At 49.2% G+C, this 18,195-nt stretch overlaps 4 protein-coding genes across 4 annotated transcripts; 1 reads left to right on the forward strand and 3 right to left on the reverse strand.

The window, feature by feature from the left end:
• Positions 1 to 215: 215 nt before the first annotated feature.
• On the forward strand, positions 216 to 2,861 carry H6S33_012824 (uncharacterized protein; the record flags this gene model as incomplete). The annotated part of the gene is made up of 1 exon (XM_044844166.1): positions 216 to 2,861. The coding sequence occupies one exon, from the start codon at positions 216 to 218 to the stop codon at positions 2,859 to 2,861; it is 2,646 nt and encodes an 881-aa protein (XP_044694533.1).
• Positions 2,862 to 8,079: 5,218 nt separating this feature from the next.
• Positions 8,080 to 9,156, reverse strand: H6S33_012825 (uncharacterized protein; the record flags this gene model as incomplete). The annotated part of the gene is made up of 1 exon (XM_044844167.1): positions 8,080 to 9,156. The coding sequence occupies one exon, from the start codon at positions 9,154 to 9,156 to the stop codon at positions 8,080 to 8,082; it is 1,077 nt and encodes a 358-aa protein (XP_044694534.1).
• A 1,040-nt stretch (positions 9,157 to 10,196) lies between these two features.
• On the reverse strand, positions 10,197 to 11,165 carry H6S33_012826 (uncharacterized protein; the record flags this gene model as incomplete). Its single annotated transcript, XM_044844168.1, has 1 exon — positions 10,197 to 11,165. The coding sequence occupies one exon, from the start codon at positions 11,163 to 11,165 to the stop codon at positions 10,197 to 10,199; it is 969 nt and encodes a 322-aa protein (XP_044694535.1).
• A 295-nt stretch (positions 11,166 to 11,460) lies between these two features.
• H6S33_012827 (uncharacterized protein) lies at positions 11,461 to 13,316 on the reverse strand (the record flags this gene model as incomplete). Its single annotated transcript, XM_044844169.1, has 2 exons — positions 11,461 to 11,694; positions 11,751 to 13,316. The coding sequence occupies 2 exons, from the start codon at positions 13,314 to 13,316 to the stop codon at positions 11,461 to 11,463; spliced, it is 1,800 nt and encodes a 599-aa protein (XP_044694536.1).
• Positions 13,317 to 18,195: the final 4,879 nt, after the last annotated feature.

Here is an 18,195-nt window from a genome sequence, read left to right on the forward strand (position 1 = left end):
CTCTACCTGAACTATTACGTCGAAGACGGTCGAATACCATCCGCTAACTCTAGTGAATCTTTGTTGATAACGTAGCTCGCGGGGCCCGTATCGGATCAAGGAGAATTATACTCGACGTTGACTGAAGAGACCTTGGAGACTTCTACCTTTGTAGCTGTTAGCCGAACTCTGAGCTTTGCGTAGTGTACTCTTGTGATCTGGTACGCATCCCTCACATGAGTGAACTCAGAGACAGGTTGTTCAAGGCCAAGATCTTCACAAAGATAGACCTGAAGAACGGCTTCAATTTGATCAGGATAGCTGAAGGTGATGAGTGGAAAACCGCTTTCAGAACCCGCTATGGACTGTATCAGTATAATGTGATGCCTTTTGGTCTATGCAATGCCCCTTCCGCCTTCCAGGCAATGATCAATGATGTGCTAAAGGAACTACTGGATGAAGGAGTGGTAGTCTATATCGACGACATCCTCATCTACTCGGAAACTGAGAAGGAGCATGAGCTACTGGTCAAGAAGGTTCTACAGAATCTTAGGGAAGGAAAGCTCTGTGCCTCGATCAGTAAGACATCCTTCCATGTCCGAGAAGTAGAATACCTAGGTTATCACATCTCGGAAAAGGGAGTATCTATGTCAGAAGATAAGGTGGAGGCAGTTAAGGAATGGCCGGTCCCTGAAAATATCAAGGCTGTACAGGCATTTCTCGGATTTGCAAACTTCTATCGCCGCTTCATTGAAGGCTTCAGTAAAGTTTGCAAACCATTAACTGATCTCTTGCAAAAAGACAAGAAATGGTATTGGACGGCAGCACATGAGCAGGCCTTTGAAGAACTCAAGAGGCTGTTCACAAGCGCTCCAATCCTTCTTCATTTTGACCCTAGTAGGAGAACGGTGGTCGAGACAGATGCCAGTGATTTTGCCAAGCGAGCGGTGCTCTCTCAGTATGGGGACGATGGAAAGCTACATCCGGTGGCATTCTATTCTAAGAAGTTCTCCCCTGCTGAGATCAACTATGACATTCATGATAAGGAAATGGGAGCTATTGTAGCCTCTTTCCGGGAATGGGAACATATGCTCAAATCTTGTGAGCAAGAGATCACGGTTTTTACAGACCACAAGAACTTGGAGTGCTTTAATTCTACCAAGGTTCTCACTAGGCGGCAAGCTAGATGGTCTGAGGACCTCGCAGGCTACAATTTTAAAGTTGTCTACAGACCGGGAGAAAAGAATGGCAAGACTGATGTGCTATCTAGGCGCTGGGATCACCGCCTTGGAGAGGGAGGTGAAACTCTGCAGCCGGAGCCACAGATCTTTTTTAGGCCAGGTCAATTGGTTTTGGATCCTGCAAAGCTAGTGGCTGTCAGGGTGAATCAATTGCAGAATACATTCTTAGAGTGCCTATATGCGGCAGCTAAAGAGGATAGTTTCTGGCAGGAACTGCACCGCTCCCTGGTCGAAAGGAAACCAAATTTGGACCAGAACTTGTCGGTCAAGAACGGTCTCATCTTCTATAAGAATAGATGGTATATACCCAAAGACAAGAAGCTTCAGATGGAAATACTGTCCGATACCCATGACTCTAAGGTGGCTGGTCATTTTGGCCAATTTAAGACACTAGAGCGGGTGAAAAACAACTTCTTTTGGCCCAACATGGATAAGGATGGTGAGGAATATGTCCGGAGCTGTAACAGCTGCCAGAGGAATAAGACCTCAAGACACAAGAAGTTTGGTATGCTCCAACCGTTGGAGATACCCTATCGGCCATGGACTTCCATCTCTATGGACTTCATTGTGGGATTACCGGAATCTAGTGGGTTTACAAAGATCTGGGTAATAGTGGACCGTTTTTCGAAAATGGCACACTACATCCCTCTTTCTACCCTCAATAAAACGGAAGATTTGGCCAAGTTGTTCTTGAAGGAAGTTTGGAGACTCCATGGTTTACCTGATGACATAGTCTCGGACAGAGATAGCAGGTTCATCTCTCACTTTTGGCAATCTCTCATGAGTCTCCTCAATGTGAAGCTGAAGATGTCCACATCTTTCCACCCCCAAACGGACGGTCAAACAGAAAGAGTTAACCAGACCCTGGAACATTACTTGCGGAGTTATTGTTCATATCAACAGGATGACTGGGCAGAACTCTTGCCTTTGGCAGAGTATGCATATAACTCGGCGGTCTCTGAGTCTACCAAAGTATCGGCTTTTTATGCCAACTATGGTTATGAACCCAGGACCAACTGGCCGGCCCCAAAGGAAGGAGTAGAATGGAACAATCCAGCAAGTGAGGTCATGATATCTCAATGGGAATCTATCTGGCAGGCTATGAACGCCAGCTTAGGTAAAGCTAGATTAAGGATGGCCCGGTGGTATGATGCTCATGCCCTGGCACCGCCCAAAATCAAGCCCGGAGATGAAGTAATGTTGGACCGGCGCAATGTGCAAACAAAGCGGCCTTTGGGAAAACTGGATCAGAAGAAGATGGGACCCTTTAAGGTCTTAGAAGCTATTGGTACTCGTGCCTACAAGCTCTCTCTTCCCCCTCAAATGGGAATCCACCCGGTCTTTCATGTCTCTCTTCTGGAACCTTACAGAGAACCAGTAGATCCTGAGAGAAGAGTTCCACCACCGGAACCTGAAGAGATTGAAGGAGAACAGAACTGGGTTGTCCGAGAAGTAGCTGATAGCCGGGTCAATAAGAAAGGGAGACGAGTGGAATACTTAGTGCTGTGGGAAGGTTATGAGAACGAAGATGCTACATGGGAACCTTGGGAGCATCTCCAGAAGAGTGCTGAAGAAGCCCTTCGGGATTTCCATATGAGGTATCCTAAGAAACCCAAGGACAAGCGGATTGTTGGGGTGTAGTTTTCTTTAGGTTTTCATTCCTTGCATATCACGGAATTTCTTGTCACATAGAATGGATGGTAATAGAATGGTTATAGACCTCGGAGACCAAGATCCTGGAAGAGGGGAGTGGTGTAACGGAGCCATTTCAACTGTCTGGTGTATGAGTACACACAGGGCCCGGTTACATGCTGAGAGTTATTGTTAGAAGCCAGTTGCACGGTGATATGCAAGAACCGGTAGTGTGGTTAGCTACCAGCTGTTAGAGTAACTACATTCCGGGCGCTAGGAAGGGGATCTATTCATGGGAGCAATGACTGACGAGTGTATGCCTCGCCAGTGACTAGAAGACCGGCCAGAGTGAAGCTCTGATTGCCCGGTGATCCTCTGTGTCCTCTGAGCATTGAATGTCCGCCGAAGGGGCAGGGACTATGCTAGGGAAGTCTACAATAAGCGAAAGCTCTACAGCAATGATTAAGCTTACATCTGAGCGGCAGCTGTTAGGGATGCGTACCAGACCACAAGAGTACACTAGGCAGAGCTCAGAGTTCGGCTAACAGCTACAAAGGTAGAAGTCTCCAAGGTCTCTTCAGTCAACGTCGAGTAAGAATCTCCTTGATCCGATACGGGCCCCGCGAGCTACGTTATCAACAAAGATTCACTAGAGTTAGCGTATGACGCTTCGACCGTCTTCGACGTAATAGTTCAGGTAGAGTTCGAAGTCACGATAGAATAAAGTATTTCCAAAAGTGTAGACAAATAAAGTTGTAACTCGCGTATCAACGATTTATATTGTTAAGACTCTGATTTCGCCGATAATGGTTTTGGCTAGTCAGTGAATGACACGGTATTTATATCCCTCGCTTATGTCTCGAGGACCCAGTCTACTAATAATACAGAATACACTCGGGGCCTGCCCGAGACCCTGAAAAACAACCAAGAACATTTAACTCCTAAGTCCGTAACCCAAACTCCTAAACCCCCTGAAACCCCTCAACCTATTTACCCACTCTAATGCACGTTTCCCTGTCGATGTTTCCTCTCCATCGGCCGTCTGGTGGATAATCGTCAGCGTCGGCTACTCGTAGGTCTCGGACGACAAGGCTACCTACTCAGGCCTCTTCCCACATCGCTTTCCCACATAGCAGAGTCCTCTCATGCCCATAGGTACAGCCGATAGGTACTCGGTCGGCTGGTAGCCTGCGCCGATTCGCTCCGAGTGATCCGATCTTCGATCTGATTGCTTCCAGCTGTCCCTCATATATCCACCGGTACCAAAGCACTCCCCTCCGGCGGTTTGACGCTCCGGGGGTTATTATTGGGGTCGAAAACGTGTTTTTTATGACTCCGTGTTTTGGTCGTATATTGGTCGCACCACACCCTGCGGGTGCGGTCCAGAGTTGACGTTAGCGTGCAGAGGGTATTGGGGTATCTACTGGCCTTTTCTCGCACTCCCGTAAATACTTGGCATGCCCGTAACAGCTTACCCCCCTTCCAGGGTGTCACGTCTCGGGACATCTTCTGACAGACTATGGTTCCAGTAAACCTGCTCCACATATCACCCGCGGTGTCTGTGGAGGGGAAGGACTTAGCCCTGTAGGGTACCTCTATAGTCTTAGGCGTTGGTCCTTCACGGCCTTGGGGTTCCTTCGATGAAAGTCGCGGACTAGGTCAAGTACCTCCTCATTCATAGCATCCATGACTTGGTACGTGCAGTCACTCATCGAATAGCCCCGCCATTTCACCAGGTATTCCACTAATCCTCTTCTGTTTTTCCGGCTTCCCACAATACTTTCCACTTCATACAGAACCTCTCCTTCCTTATCGACTTCTTCGGGAGTCGGGGGAAGTTGTTCGCGGCCTGGGATACTGCTCTGTCGGTAACATTCCAAGAGTTCAATATGGAAGACGTTGTGGATTTTGACTTGTGGTGGCAGTTCCAATTCACAGGCTCGTTTCCCGGCTAGTCGGATAATCTTGAACGGGCCGAGTTTCTTATGATCGAGTTTCTTGGTTGAGCGACGTGTCTTGATATTGGTCGCGTTGAGCATAACCATGTCTCCCACCTTGAAGCTAGGCGGTTCGTCCCTTTTCCGATCATAATATTTCCCCATCTTCTCTCTGGTGTCTGTTCAGCGAGCGAGAGCAGAATCATGAACTCCTCGAATGAAGTGAGCATACAGGTCACTGGTTGGGTTGACCACTTCGGCTTCTGTCGGCCAGTTGGTTCTTGGGTTGTAACCGTAATTGGTATAGAACGGAGATTGACCCGTGGCGGTGGTAACCGAATTGTTGTAAGCATACTCCGCCAATGGAAGTAGCTCTGCCCAATCATCTTGCTCGTAGTTGCAGAACACTCGTAGGTAGTGCTCGAGGGTTTGGTTGACCCGCTCTGTTTGCCCATCGGTCTGAGGGTGGAAAGCCGTACTCATTCTTATCCTCACGTCCAATAATTCCATAAGGGATGCCCAAAAGCTTGAAGTAAACTTGGCGTCCCTGTCGGAAACTATATCAAGGGGCAGGCCATGGAGTCGCCAGATTTGACCGAGGAATATCTTCGCTAGATCCTGCGCGGTCGTTTCTGCTACTAGGGGGATAAAATGCGACATCTTCGAGAACCTATCGACTACTACCCAAATTTGGTTATATCCCTTTGATTCCGGTAACTGCACAACGAAGTCCATTGATATCGATTGCCAGACAGAATGTGGCGTGGACAGTGGTAGAAGCGCACCGTATTTCTTGTGGCGGCTGGGTTTGTTGCGCTGGCACTCATCACATGACCGAACGTAATCATCAATCCACTCGTTCATTTTTGGCCAATAGAAGTTGCGCGTAATAAGTTCCAAAGTTTTGTCTTGTCCAAAGTGTCCTGCCACCTTTGAGTCGTGTTCTGCCTGCGCGACTCGGATCTTGATACGGTCATCTGCCGGAATGTAGAGTCGGTTCTTATAGAAGAGTAGCCCGTCTTTCTCTACAATATCCTTCATTTCCCCCAACTTCTCTCCCTGCTCAATTCTCTCTTTCAATCCTACCCATGTCGGGTCTCCCGATGCCGCCTGCCTGACATGATCCAGAAAGTTCTTAGACCAGTCAATCACCCCCTTGGAGGCAAGCGACACCGCTGATACCACAAATTCTTCCTCCGCCAATTCTCCGGGCTTAAAGAACCTGTCTACCGACTGTTTCCCAAGCGTGCCTCCCCCTTCAGGACGGTACTCCGGCCGTCGCGATAGTGCATCTGCCTTCCCATTTTTGGTTCCCGGGCGATAAATAATCTTGAAATCAAATTCCGCCAAAGACTCAGCCCACCTTGCCTGTCGTCGGTTAAGAACCTTGGTTGTTGAGAAATATTCCAAGTTCTTGTGATCCGTATAGACGAGGACCGTTCGGCTAGGTCCTTCGAGGTAGTGATGCCATTGCTTGAAGGCTGACACAATTCCTAGCATCTCCTTATCCCAGACGTCGTAGTTGAGTTCCGCTGGGTTAAGGTTTCGAGAATAAAAGGCAACAGGGTGAGTCTTTCCGTCAATAACCTGGGATAGAATTGCGGCGATAGCAAAATCACTTGCGTCCATTTCCACGATAGTCTGGCGATCTGGAGAGAAATGTACCAAGATCGGCGCAGACGTAAACAGGGTTTTGAGTTTTTCGAAGGCTGCTTGGGCCGTCATAGACCAGACAAAGTTCTTAGCATCACCCCTGAGACAATCGGTAATGGGTTTACAGACCCCGGAGAAATTATGGATAAACCTTCTGTAGAAATTGGCAAAGCCCATGAAGATCTGTACTTCTTTAACGCTGCGCGGGGCTTGCCAATTCGTAACAGACATAACCTTATCCAGTGCCATGGTGACGCCTGCTGGGGCAAGGATGTATCCGAGGAACTCGATTTCGGTGAGCTCGAAGAACGATTTCTTCGGGTTGGCGACTAGGTTGTATTCTTGTAACCTACTAAGTACTTTGCCGACCAGGTCTCTGTGCTCCTCCCGAGATTTGCTATATATCAGGATATCATCAAGGTATACTACTACACCTTGATCCAAGAATTCCCTCAGCGCATCATTCATCATGTTCTGGAAGGTCGCCGGCGCATTTGCCAGCCCAAAAGGCATGACGAGGTACTCAAAATGCCCATACCGCGTACGGAAGGCTGTCTTCCACTCGTCGCCGTCTTTGATCCTGATGAGGTTGTAACCTTCCTTCAGGTCAATCTTCGAGAAGATAACCGCGCCTGCTACTCGATCTCGCAGTTCGTCCATAAGCGGTAAGGGATACCTGTTCTTGATGGACACACGGTTAAGTCCACGGTAGTCAACGCAAAGTCGGAGACTACCGTCCTTCTTCTTCACAAATAGGATTGGGGCTCCTGCCGGGGATTTGCTCGGCCTAATCTTTCCCAATCGCAACATTTTGTCCAGGTACTCCCGAAGCACCTTCAGCTCGACTTCGGATAGGGAGTAAACGGGTCCCCATGGTGGCTGCTTCCCTGGTTCGAGATCTATCGCATGGTCGTAAGATCGATGCGGTGGTAATTTGTCTGCTTCCGATGGTAGGAAGACTTTAAGGAACCCATGGAGCCAAGAGGGAAGAGTTTCGCGGAGGTTGACCGATTCATCTTCCAAAAGGCAAATGCTACCGATGAATTGGGCCTCCGGATCGTCCAATACACCCTCGTCCATTTCTATTTGAGGTTCCTTGTCAGTGAAGCATCGACTCTTGCAGTTCTCACCATCGTAGGAAACTTCCCCATTTGCCCCTATAACCGGTTTGTGTTCTTTCAACCACCAGTTCGGTAGTATCGCATCGATGCCAAGTGTGAGAGAAGCGATTTCGAATGATAGTTGTGTTTGATGCCCCCTTGACATTATAATTAATGGTTGTGTAAAGGCGTGTCCCGTGCCCTTCATAACTTCTCCCGTAAATCCAAATACCCGGGCCGGGACGTCTCGTTTCACCTTCGGGACCTCAAAACTATCAACAAAAACCGCAGACAAAACAGGACCAGTTGCACCAGTATCCAACAACACCTTACAAGGTAAACATTTTTCCGCAAAACAAAGGATCTGATTAACGATAGGTCGAGGACCGTGAATAGGTTCCTCCAAAATTTTCTGTTTTTTCTCCGGTTGGGATGCTCTCCCTTCCTGCCTTTTTCTTTTCATATTTTTTTTGTTGTTTTCCGTCAGTGATAACATAGCAATCTGGGGATACTCCTGACCTGACTCATCAGAGTCCCCTACTGAAAATCCATATCGAAATCCATCTCCGATTCCGATCCGCGTTCTCGTACAAACGCTTGCCCACTGGTGTATTCCGCAGCAGCCGTAGCAGCCGGCTTTCTAGCACGGTGCCTCATTCGCTTTCTCCAATTCTTCCGACCATGCGACCATTCGCTGTTATCATCGTCATCGTCGTCGGAAGGTTCCGGGTCTCCCCCAATATTACCTCTCGGTGGGTTTCGGGGAGGTTGATTTCCACCATTCCCGCCGACGGGGGCAGTTCCCACCGGTCTCCTGCCACTATTTCCCTGCACTGAGCCGGCATCCTCCGGTTGCCTGCCTCCATCTCCTCCTACCGGGCCAGCGTTTCCTCCTACTGGGCCAGCATTTCCTCCTACTGGGCCAGCATTTTCGGGTTTTTTGCCATTGCCAACAGGAACCGTTTGGGGTGCATTAGGGTCCAAGGGAATACTCACCATGGAGGGTGCTACCGACATATGTTGTCGTAGTCGTTCCTCCATCTCGGCTATTCGTTGGTTTCTTACATCATCGGACTGCTTGAATTGCGCCAACAGTTCCCGCTGTTCCCTTTTCTCCTGCTCTCGCTCTTCTCTTGCAACTCTCAGCTGTCGTTCCGCCTCCAGCAGTTGGTTCTGGGTAATCCGATGGTTACGATCCAGAACCTCGTGGTCGGCGGCTCGTGCGGCTTCCTGTACTTGCCGAACATTTTCGACGAGCTCAAAGAGTGATTCGAGATGTTGCTTCTGGGCGATGGCTTCTTGCCATACTTTCTTATCCAGGACTTGCCCGCCCCCTTGCACTTGTTCCTGGAGGTTTTGTAGCTGCTGCCACATGGCCTGTCCAGCTGTACCAAGATACCTCATTTGTGCCTCATGGGTATCCAAAAACTCCTGCATATTCCTCGTAAACTGGGCATGAGCAGAGCGTTTACTCGATTGCCTAGTTTGTGTAGAGGGTCCTCCCTGGAGTAGGGGATCTGGGCTAGCAGCCCTCGATATTACCATAGAATCTTCCCCGGCCTCCTCATTTACGGCCGAGGTATCTATGAAATAATTATCCCTTCGGGTAGTCATTGTAATAGGGGATAATGATGATAGTTTTTTTTTTTTTTTTTTTTTTTTGAGGTGACTTCGTTACTCCAAGTGAACTTGTGAGTAACAATATACTGTGAAGGATGCGTACCAGACCACAAGAGTACACTACGCAGAGCTCAGAGTTCGGCTAACAGCTACAAAGGTAGAAGTCTCCAAGGTCTCTTCAGTCAACGTCGAGTATGAATCTCCTTGATCCGATACGGGCCCAGCGAGCTACGTTATCAACAAAGATTCACTAGAGTTAGCGTATGATGCTTCGACCGTCTTCGACGTAATAGTTCAGGTAGAGTTCGAAGTCACAATAGAGTAAAGTATTTCCAAAAGTATATTCAAATAAAGTTGTAACTCGCGTATCAACGATTTATATTGTTAAGACTCTGATTTCGCCGATAATGGTTTGGCTAGTCAGTGAATGACACAGTATTTATATCCCTCGCTTATGTCTCGAGGACCCAGTCTACTAATAATACAGAATACACTCGGGGCCTACCCAAGACCCTGAAAAACAACCAAGAACATTTAACTCCTAAGTCCGTAACCCAAACTCCTAAACCCGCTAAAACCCCTCAACCTATTTATCCACTCTAATGCACGTTTCCCTGTCGATGTTTCCTCTCCATCGGCCGTCTGGTGGATAATCGTCAGCGTCGGCTACTCGTAGGTCTCGGACGACAAGGCTACCTACTCAGGCCTCTTCCCACATCGCTTTCCCACATAGCAGAGTCCTCTCATGCCCATAGGTACCGCCGATAGGTACTCGGTCGGCTGGTAGCTTGCGCCGATTCGTTCCGAGTGATCCGATCTTCGATCCGATTGCTTCCAGCTGTTCCTCATATATCCACCGGTACCAAAGCACTCCCCTCCGGCGGTTTGACGCTCCGGGGGTTATTATTGGGGTCGAAAACGTGTTTTTTATGACTCCGTGTTTTGGTCGTATATTGGTCGCACCACACCCCGCGGGTGCGGTCCAGAGTTGACGTTAGCGTGCAGAGGGTATTGGGGTAGCTACTAGCCTTTTCTCATAAATGCTTGGCATGCCCGTAACAACTCATGATAGGCAGCGGGTACTTGTCCTTGACAGTGACCTTGTTCAAACCTCTGTAATCCACGCAAATTCGCAATGTCCCATCCTCCTTAGGGATGAACAATATGGGCGCCGCAGCAGGGCTGTTGGATCTAGAGATCTTTCCTGAAGACAATTCTTTGTCCAGGTACTCTCGGAGGGCCTTCAACTCTGGAGCGGAACATGGGTACAGCGGGCCAAATGGGGGAGTGGTGCCAGGCAAGAGTTTGATTTTCAAATCATTATGGGAATGCGGCGGCATTTCCCCAATCTTCTCTTGACTGAACACATCTGCCCATTCCCGATATAGGTGGTGTACTTTCTCAGCAATATCACCTCCGTCCTCATCATGCCATGCTGAAGCAACCAATTGATAGACTGTCTCTTCTTCTTCCAACATCTGGTATGGAGAGATCAGTTCAATCTTGGTGGCCGCTGGGAGACAATTCTGCTTGCAGTAGTCACTCCTCCAGCTCATGGTGTTGAGTTCCCAATTGATGTCCGGGTTATGCTTCCTAGCCCAACTAATTGGCAGGTAACCGGTCATTCCTTCTTCCAAAGTAGCCACTTCCCATCGGAGTGTCTCCTTATGATCTCCCATAGTCATGCGGACCGGGTGAGTGTAATACTCGCCTCCTCCCATCATGACATCTCCTTGAGCATCAAACATTGTCAGAGGTTGATCCCGCCGCACTAAGGGAATCCCATGTTTTCTGACAAAACTCTGGTTGAGGATAGCTCCTGTACAACCGGTGTCAAACAGGAAAGACCCTTGGGCGCCTTCATCTTTTCCTTTGACCATCCATGACAGTCCTGCCTTCAATATAGGTCTTTTTCCATGTACTGGTAAGGAGGGAAGCCTCTGTTCCAACCTTCTTTGCTTAACAGCGGATTCTAAACTCGTTTCTCTTTGTCTTTTCAACATAGCTAATAGCTTCGGGCACTACTAAGATCAAGGATCCTTTGGTTCTATTCCCAAGCGATAATATAGCAGGTATGATGTGTAGTAGTCTTGGTAGCGGTTGGAAGTGTCTTGGTAGCAAATGTAACTTTGGTAGAGCACTGACAGACCAGCTGTTTCGGGTCTTAAACCCATCCTCAGAGTACTTGAAGCAATCAAATAGGCAGAAACACAATCATAATTTATTCAAGAGAAACATAGAAACCGAGAAACCCATATAAAAGAAAACTAGTAAACATAGACTCAAACAGACACTTTTCTACCAGATGATTTCATTGTCCGAGTCTTGCTCAGGCTGGAAAACAAAATCTTCTGTAACCTCCGGGAGTACAACAAGTGGATTTTCTGCTACAACAGCAGCCACTTTAGCCTTCTTTTGAGAGCTGGACTTGCCATTCCCTCTTTTCCGCTTTTGTACTCTCACTGCTGCCACTCGGACAACAGTAGGTTCCTTGGACCAACAATCGGTCCATTTGTGTCTGGACTTGCCGCACTATTGGACAAGTCAGTCTATGCACTCTACCAATAGGGAGTACCAAAAGGTCATACCTTCAAGCATACTTCTGCTTTCCTTCTTTCTTCTAGAATATCCCCCGGGATACCCTTCAGCTCCACCGCTCTGTCCTTAGATCCAGGGGCCTTCTGAGGACCGGAGGAGCTTGCAGCTTCTCTTTTCCTCTTGGGCTGCTGGTCCTTCTGAGCGGGAGGATCTTTCTTCGTCCGAGGGGGCGCTTTCTCAGCTGCCAACCCTTGGTACCTCTCATGAGTGTGCCCTAACTCTCTGAGAGCAGCTATCCGCTCCATTAAGGACTTTGGCTTGGGATTAAAAAGAGCCCAACTCATGCCTAGGTCCGGAAGGAGGGAATTGTTGATCTTATCATCCACCAACTGACCCTCATAGCCAGTCTTCCACATCAGCTGAATAATAGTATTGAGGAAGAGGTCTATTCCTCCTCGAGCCGTGTGGGTAAGGGTATTCCATTGGGCTACAGCATTGTCTCTGGAGATGGCTTCACCGAAGGCTGCTCTAAAAGCATCCACAAAGGAATCCCAGCGCTTCCATCTCTGTTCTAACTTCACCGGCATTCCAGCAAGACGGTTGGCAGAGGTTTGATCGATTGAGTTGTGGTATGCCTCATACCATCGGATCGCTGTCTCTCCTTCCATCAAGTTGCCTGCATATCGGATTTTAACCTCCTCAGAGGTGAATGATAGGCTCTCAATGGAGAACACATTCTCACATTGACGGATGAAGGTCTCCACTTGCTCCGCTTTGCCCTGGAACTTGGAGGGTGGTGGTGCCTTTGGTTCTCGGGCCCTGGTTGATACAGAAGGGGGAGAGGCGGCCGGAAGTCGGTACTGCTGGGACATCATAGCCAACAGATTTTTCTGCTGCTTCTCCAACTTCTTCTTGAGGTATCTTCGCCAACCTCTCCTGTCACCACCTTCTGGTTCCGAGTCTGAACTGTTAGAACTGTCTGGATCTCCTGGAGCGGGAGCGCGGGCCACGGGAGGTGGAGGGTTCTGGTTTCCACCACTTCCGCCTTGGGCAGCAGCTGGAGGGGCCACAGGTGCTACTGGTGCCGGGTTGCTAGCCAACGGTGAGGTTGGTGCTGCTTGAGCGGCCCCAGGCATAGTGAACCTTCCTGGGTTCCTGGCTAGTGGACTGGGAGGTCCTCGGCCTACACCCGGGAAGAGCTCTCCTTCATAGTCGAAGGATCGGTCGACTCCTCCAAGATATGGGAGTACTCCACTAAAGCGACTGGGAGGTAAGGGAGATGCTCCCACTGCTGGCTGCACAATAGGGATAACTCTCCTAGAGGATCGGACCGGAAATGCTGCGAAGGGACTGGTCTTTCGCTGCATTGTTCTGGTGGCTGCCCTAGAAGAGGATCTGGAGTGAGGATTTGGTGCCGGAGTTCCTGGCCTAGCCACCACCAGCCTTCCTTCATCGAGTGCTCTTTGTATCTCGGCAACAAAGTCTGGTGGGGTGGCCGGATTTTTCCACTCGATCTCCATGGCATCATTATCCAGTTCATCCCTTTGCGCATACTTCCGGAGTTCTTCCTGAACAGAGTTGACCTCCATCTTCATATACTCGAGAGCTTCTGCCATAAGCGCATTCTGTGCTGCCTGGCGCTCTTGAATAAGGAGGAGTGCTTGACTGCCCCGGTGTTACGGGCATGCTAAGCATTTACGAAAAGGCTAGTAGATACCCCAATACCCTCTGCACGCTAACGTCAACTCTGGACCGCACCCGCGGGGTGTGGTGCGACCAATATACGACCAAAACACGGAGTCATAAAAAACACGTTTTCGACCCCAATAATAACCCCCGGAGCGTCAAACCGCCGGAGGGGAGTGCTTTGGTACCGGTGGATATATGAGAGACAGCTGGAAGCGATCGGATCGAAGATCGGATCACTCGGAGCGAATCGGCGCAAGCCACCAGCCGACCGAGTACCTATCGGCGGTACCTATGGGCATGAGAGAACTCTGCTATGTGGGAAAGCGATGTGGGAAGAGGCCTGAGTAGGTTGCTTTGCCGTCCGAGACCTACGAGTAGCCGACGTTGACGATTATCCACCAGACGGCCGATGGAGAGGAAACATCGACAGGGAAACGTGTATTAGAGTGGGTAAATAGGTTGAGGGGTTTTAGCGGGTTTAGGAGTTTGGGTTACGGACTTAGGAGTTAAAGGTTCTTGGTTGTTTTTCAGGGTCTCGGGTAGGCCCCGAGTGTATTCTGTATTATTAGTAGACTGGGTCCTCGAGACATAAGCGAGGGATATAAATACTGTGCCATTCACTGACTAGCCAAACCATCATCGGCGAAATCAGAGTCTTAACAATATAAATCGTTGATACGCGAGTTACAACTTTATTTGACTATACTCTTTGAAATACTTTACTCTATCGTGGCTTCGCACTCTACCTGAACTATTACGTCGAAGATGGTCGAATACCATCCGCTAACTCTAGTGAATCTTTGTAGATAACGTAGCTCGCGGGGCCCGTATGGGATCAGGGAGATTCATACTCGACGTTGACTGAAGAGACCTTGGAGACTTCTACCTTTGTAGCTGTTAGCCGAACTCTGAGCTCTGCGTAGTGTACTCTTGTGATCTGGTACGCATCCCTCACACCCGGGTCAACTGATTCTGCAGGCTGTGCTGAAGGTAGGTCTGGAGCTCTGTGAAGAACTGCTGAAGGGAAATCTCGTCGGTATCTTGCCAGGCAGGCTCACAACCGGGAATATAGGTCTGTAGAGCGGTCCTGGGCTTCTTGACAAACTGTGTCTGCCCGTTGGCATCAAGCTGGAGGGGCACCGGCTGCCATTCAATCTGAAGGGGCACATCCGGAGCTGGGAGGGCGGACATTTTGTATAGAGGAAGAATAATCTGAAGCTGACTTGAGCCTTAAAGATTATCTGTAACGGGGGTCCTTTCTAAGAGAAATGGAATCGGATAGAATAGAGACGGCCGTGCAAGATAGACAATCAGGTTGCAGGTTATTCAAAGATACTATCGCTAGAACTCAATAATCTTTAAGGGCTCTGCTACCGATAAGAACTTGGTTTTTCTTTCTGATGAAGACTCGAGAGAACAGGACTGAAGGGCGGGAATGAACCTGAGTACTTATACTCCGAAGGCCTCTATTCTCTGCTCCTAACTCCTTACTAAGTTCCGGTGAAGCCTTTCCTCGGTCCCGGAAACAATACCACCGCTACCCCGCTTCTCTCTTAAGCGTCAGCAGGTGTTTCCGATACCCAAGGCAACCACCCTTAGTCAAAGTCTTTGTAACACCTGCAGCCTTGGTTGCCACACAACCGAGGGCCTGTATGAATGAGCTGACACTCAGGTGTAAGCTTAATCATTGCTGTAGAGCTTTCGCTTATTGTAGACTTCCCTAGCATAGTCCCTGTCCTTCGGCGGACTCATAATGCTTTAGAGGATACAGAGGATCACCGGCAAATCAGAGCTTCACTCTGGCCGGTCTTCTAGTCACTGGCGAGGCATAGACTCGTCAGTCGTTGCTCCTGTGAATAGATCCCCTTCCTAGCGCCCGGAATGTAGTTACTCTGACAGCTGGTACCTAACCACACTGCCGGTACTTGTATATCACCGTGCAACTGGCTTCTAACAATAACTCTCAGCATGTAACCGGGCCCTGTGTGTACTCATACACCAGACAGTTGAAATGGCTCCGTTACAACATGGAAGGATGTCTTGCTGATCGAGGCACAGAGCTTAGCTTCCCTAAGCTTCTGTAGTACCTTCTTGACCAGTAGCTCATGCTCTTTCTCAGTTTCCGAGTAGATGAGGATGTCATCAATATAGACAACCACTCCTTCATCCAGTAGTTCCTTTAGCACATCATTGATCATTGCCTGGAAGGCGGAGGGAGCATTGCATAGGCCAAACGGCATCACATTATACCGATACAGTCCATAGCGGGTTCTGAAAGCGGTTTTCCACTCATCACCTTCGGCTATCCTGATCAAATTGAAGCCGTTCTTCAGGTCTATCTTTGTGAAGATCTTGGCCTTGAACAACCTGTCCCTGAGCTCACTCATGATAGGCAGCGGGTACTTGTCTTTGACAGTGACCTTGTTCAATCCTCTATAATCCACACAAATCCGCAATGTCCCATCCTTCTTAGGAATGAACAGTATGGGTGCCGCAGCAGGGCTATTAGATCTAGAGATCTTTCCTGAAGACAATTCTTTGTCCAGGTACTCGCGAAGGGCCTTCAATTCTGGAGCGGAACATGGGTATAGCGGGCCAAATGGGGGAGCGGTGCCAGGCAAGAGTTTGATCTTCAAATCATTATGGGAATGCGGCGGCATTTCCTCAATCTTCTCTTGACTGAACACATCAGCCCATTCCCGGTATAGGTGGTGTATTTTCTCAGCAATATCACCTCCATTCTCATCATGCCATACTGAACCAACCAATTGATAGACTGTCTCTTGTTCTTCCAGCATCTGGTATAGAGAGATCAGTTCAATCTTGGTGGCCGCTGGGAGACAATTCTGCTTGCAGTAGTCACTCCTCCAGCTCATGGTGTCGAGTTCCCAATTGATGTCCGGGTTATGCTTCCTAGCCCAACTAATTGGCAGGTAACCGGTCATTCCTTCTTCCAAAGTAGCCACTTCCCATCGGAGTGTCTCCTTATGATCTCCCATAGTCATGCAGACCGGGTGAGTGTAATACTCGCCTCCTCCCATCATGACATCTCCTTGAGCATCAAACATTGTCAGAGGTTGATCCCGCCGCACTAAGGGAATCCCATGTTTTCTGACAGAACTCTGGTTGAGGATAGCTCTGTTACGGGCATGCCAAGCATTTACGAGAAAAGGCTAGTAGATACCCCAATACCCTCTGCACGCTAACGTCAACTCTGGACCGCACCCGCGGGGTGTGGTGCGACCAATATACGACCAAAACACGGAGTCATAAAAAACACGTTTTCGACCCCAATAATAACCCCCGGAGCGTCAAACCGCCGGAGGGGAGTGCTTTGGTGCCGGTGGATATATGAGAGACAGCTGGAAGCGATCGGATCGAAGATCGGATCACTCGGAGCGAATCGGCGCAAGCCACCAGCCGACCGAGTACCTATCGGCGGTACCTATGGGCATGAGAGGACTCTGCTATGTGGGAAAGCGATGTGGGAAGAGGCCTGAGTAGGTAGCTTTGCCGTCCGAGACCTACGAGTAGCCGACGCTGACGATTATCCACCAGACGGCCGATCGAGAGGAAACATAGACAGGGAAACGTGCATTAGTGTGAGGGATGCGTACCAGATCACAAGAGTACACTACGCAGAGCTCAGAGTTCGGCTAACAGCTACAAAGGTAGAAGTCTCCAAGGTCTCTTCAGTCAACGTCGAGTATGATTCTCCTTGATCCGATATGGGCCCCACGACCTACGTTATCAACAAAGATTCACTAGAGTTAGCAGATGGTATTCGACCGTCTTCGACCTAATAGTTCAGGTAGAGTGCGAAGTCACAATAGAGTAAAGTATTTCCAAAAGTATAGTCAAATAAAGTTGTAACTCGCGTATCAACGATTTATATTATTAAGACTCTGATTTCGCCGATGATGGTTTGGCTAGTCAGTGAATGACACAGTATTTATATCCCTCGCTTATGTCTCGAGGACCTAGTCTACTAATAATACAGAATACACTCGGGGCCTACCCAAGACCCTGAAAAACAACCAAGAACATTTAACTCCTAAGTCCGTAACCCAAACTCCTAAACCCGCTAAAACCCCTCAACCTATTTACCCACTCTAATGCACGTTTCCCTGTCGATGTTTCCTCTCCATCGGCCGTCTGGTGGGTAATCGTCAGTATCGGCTACTCGTAGGTCTCGGACGACAAAGCTACCTACTCAGGCCTCTTCCCACATCGCTTTCCCACATAGCAGAGTCCTCTCATGCCCATAGGTACCGCCGATAGGTACTCGGTCGGCTGGTGGCTTGCGCCGATTCGCTCCGAGTGATCCGATCTTCGATCCGATTGCTTCCAGCTGTCCCTCATATATCCACCGGTACGAAAGCACTCCCCTCCGGCGGTTTGACGCTCCGGGGGTTATTATTGGGGTCGAAAACGTGTTTTTTATGACTCCGTGTTTTGGTCGTATATTGGTCGCACCACACCCCGCGGGTGCGGTCCAGAGTTGACGTTAGCGTGCAGAGGGTATTGGGGTATCTACTAGCCTTTTCATAAATGCTTGGCATGCCCGTAACAGCTTACCCCCCTTCCAGGGTGTCACGTCTCGGGACATCTTCTGTGTAACGGGGACTATGGGCGTAGGAACTATGAAGCCAAGGAATACAACCGAGGCGAAGACGTAGAGGTAAGGAGGTTCGTGGACTATGGACTATGGGGCCGAGGTATGCTACCAAGTCGGGAACGTGGACTATGGACTATGGGGCCGAAGGGTACACCTAAGGCAAGGACGGGGACTGTGGACTATGGACT

The sequence above is a fragment of the Morchella sextelata genome, assembly GCF_020137385.1.
Source record: "Morchella sextelata strain SCLS chromosome Unknown scls_9, whole genome shotgun sequence".
NCBI lineage: Eukaryota > Fungi > Ascomycota > Pezizomycetes > Pezizales > Morchellaceae > Morchella > Morchella sextelata.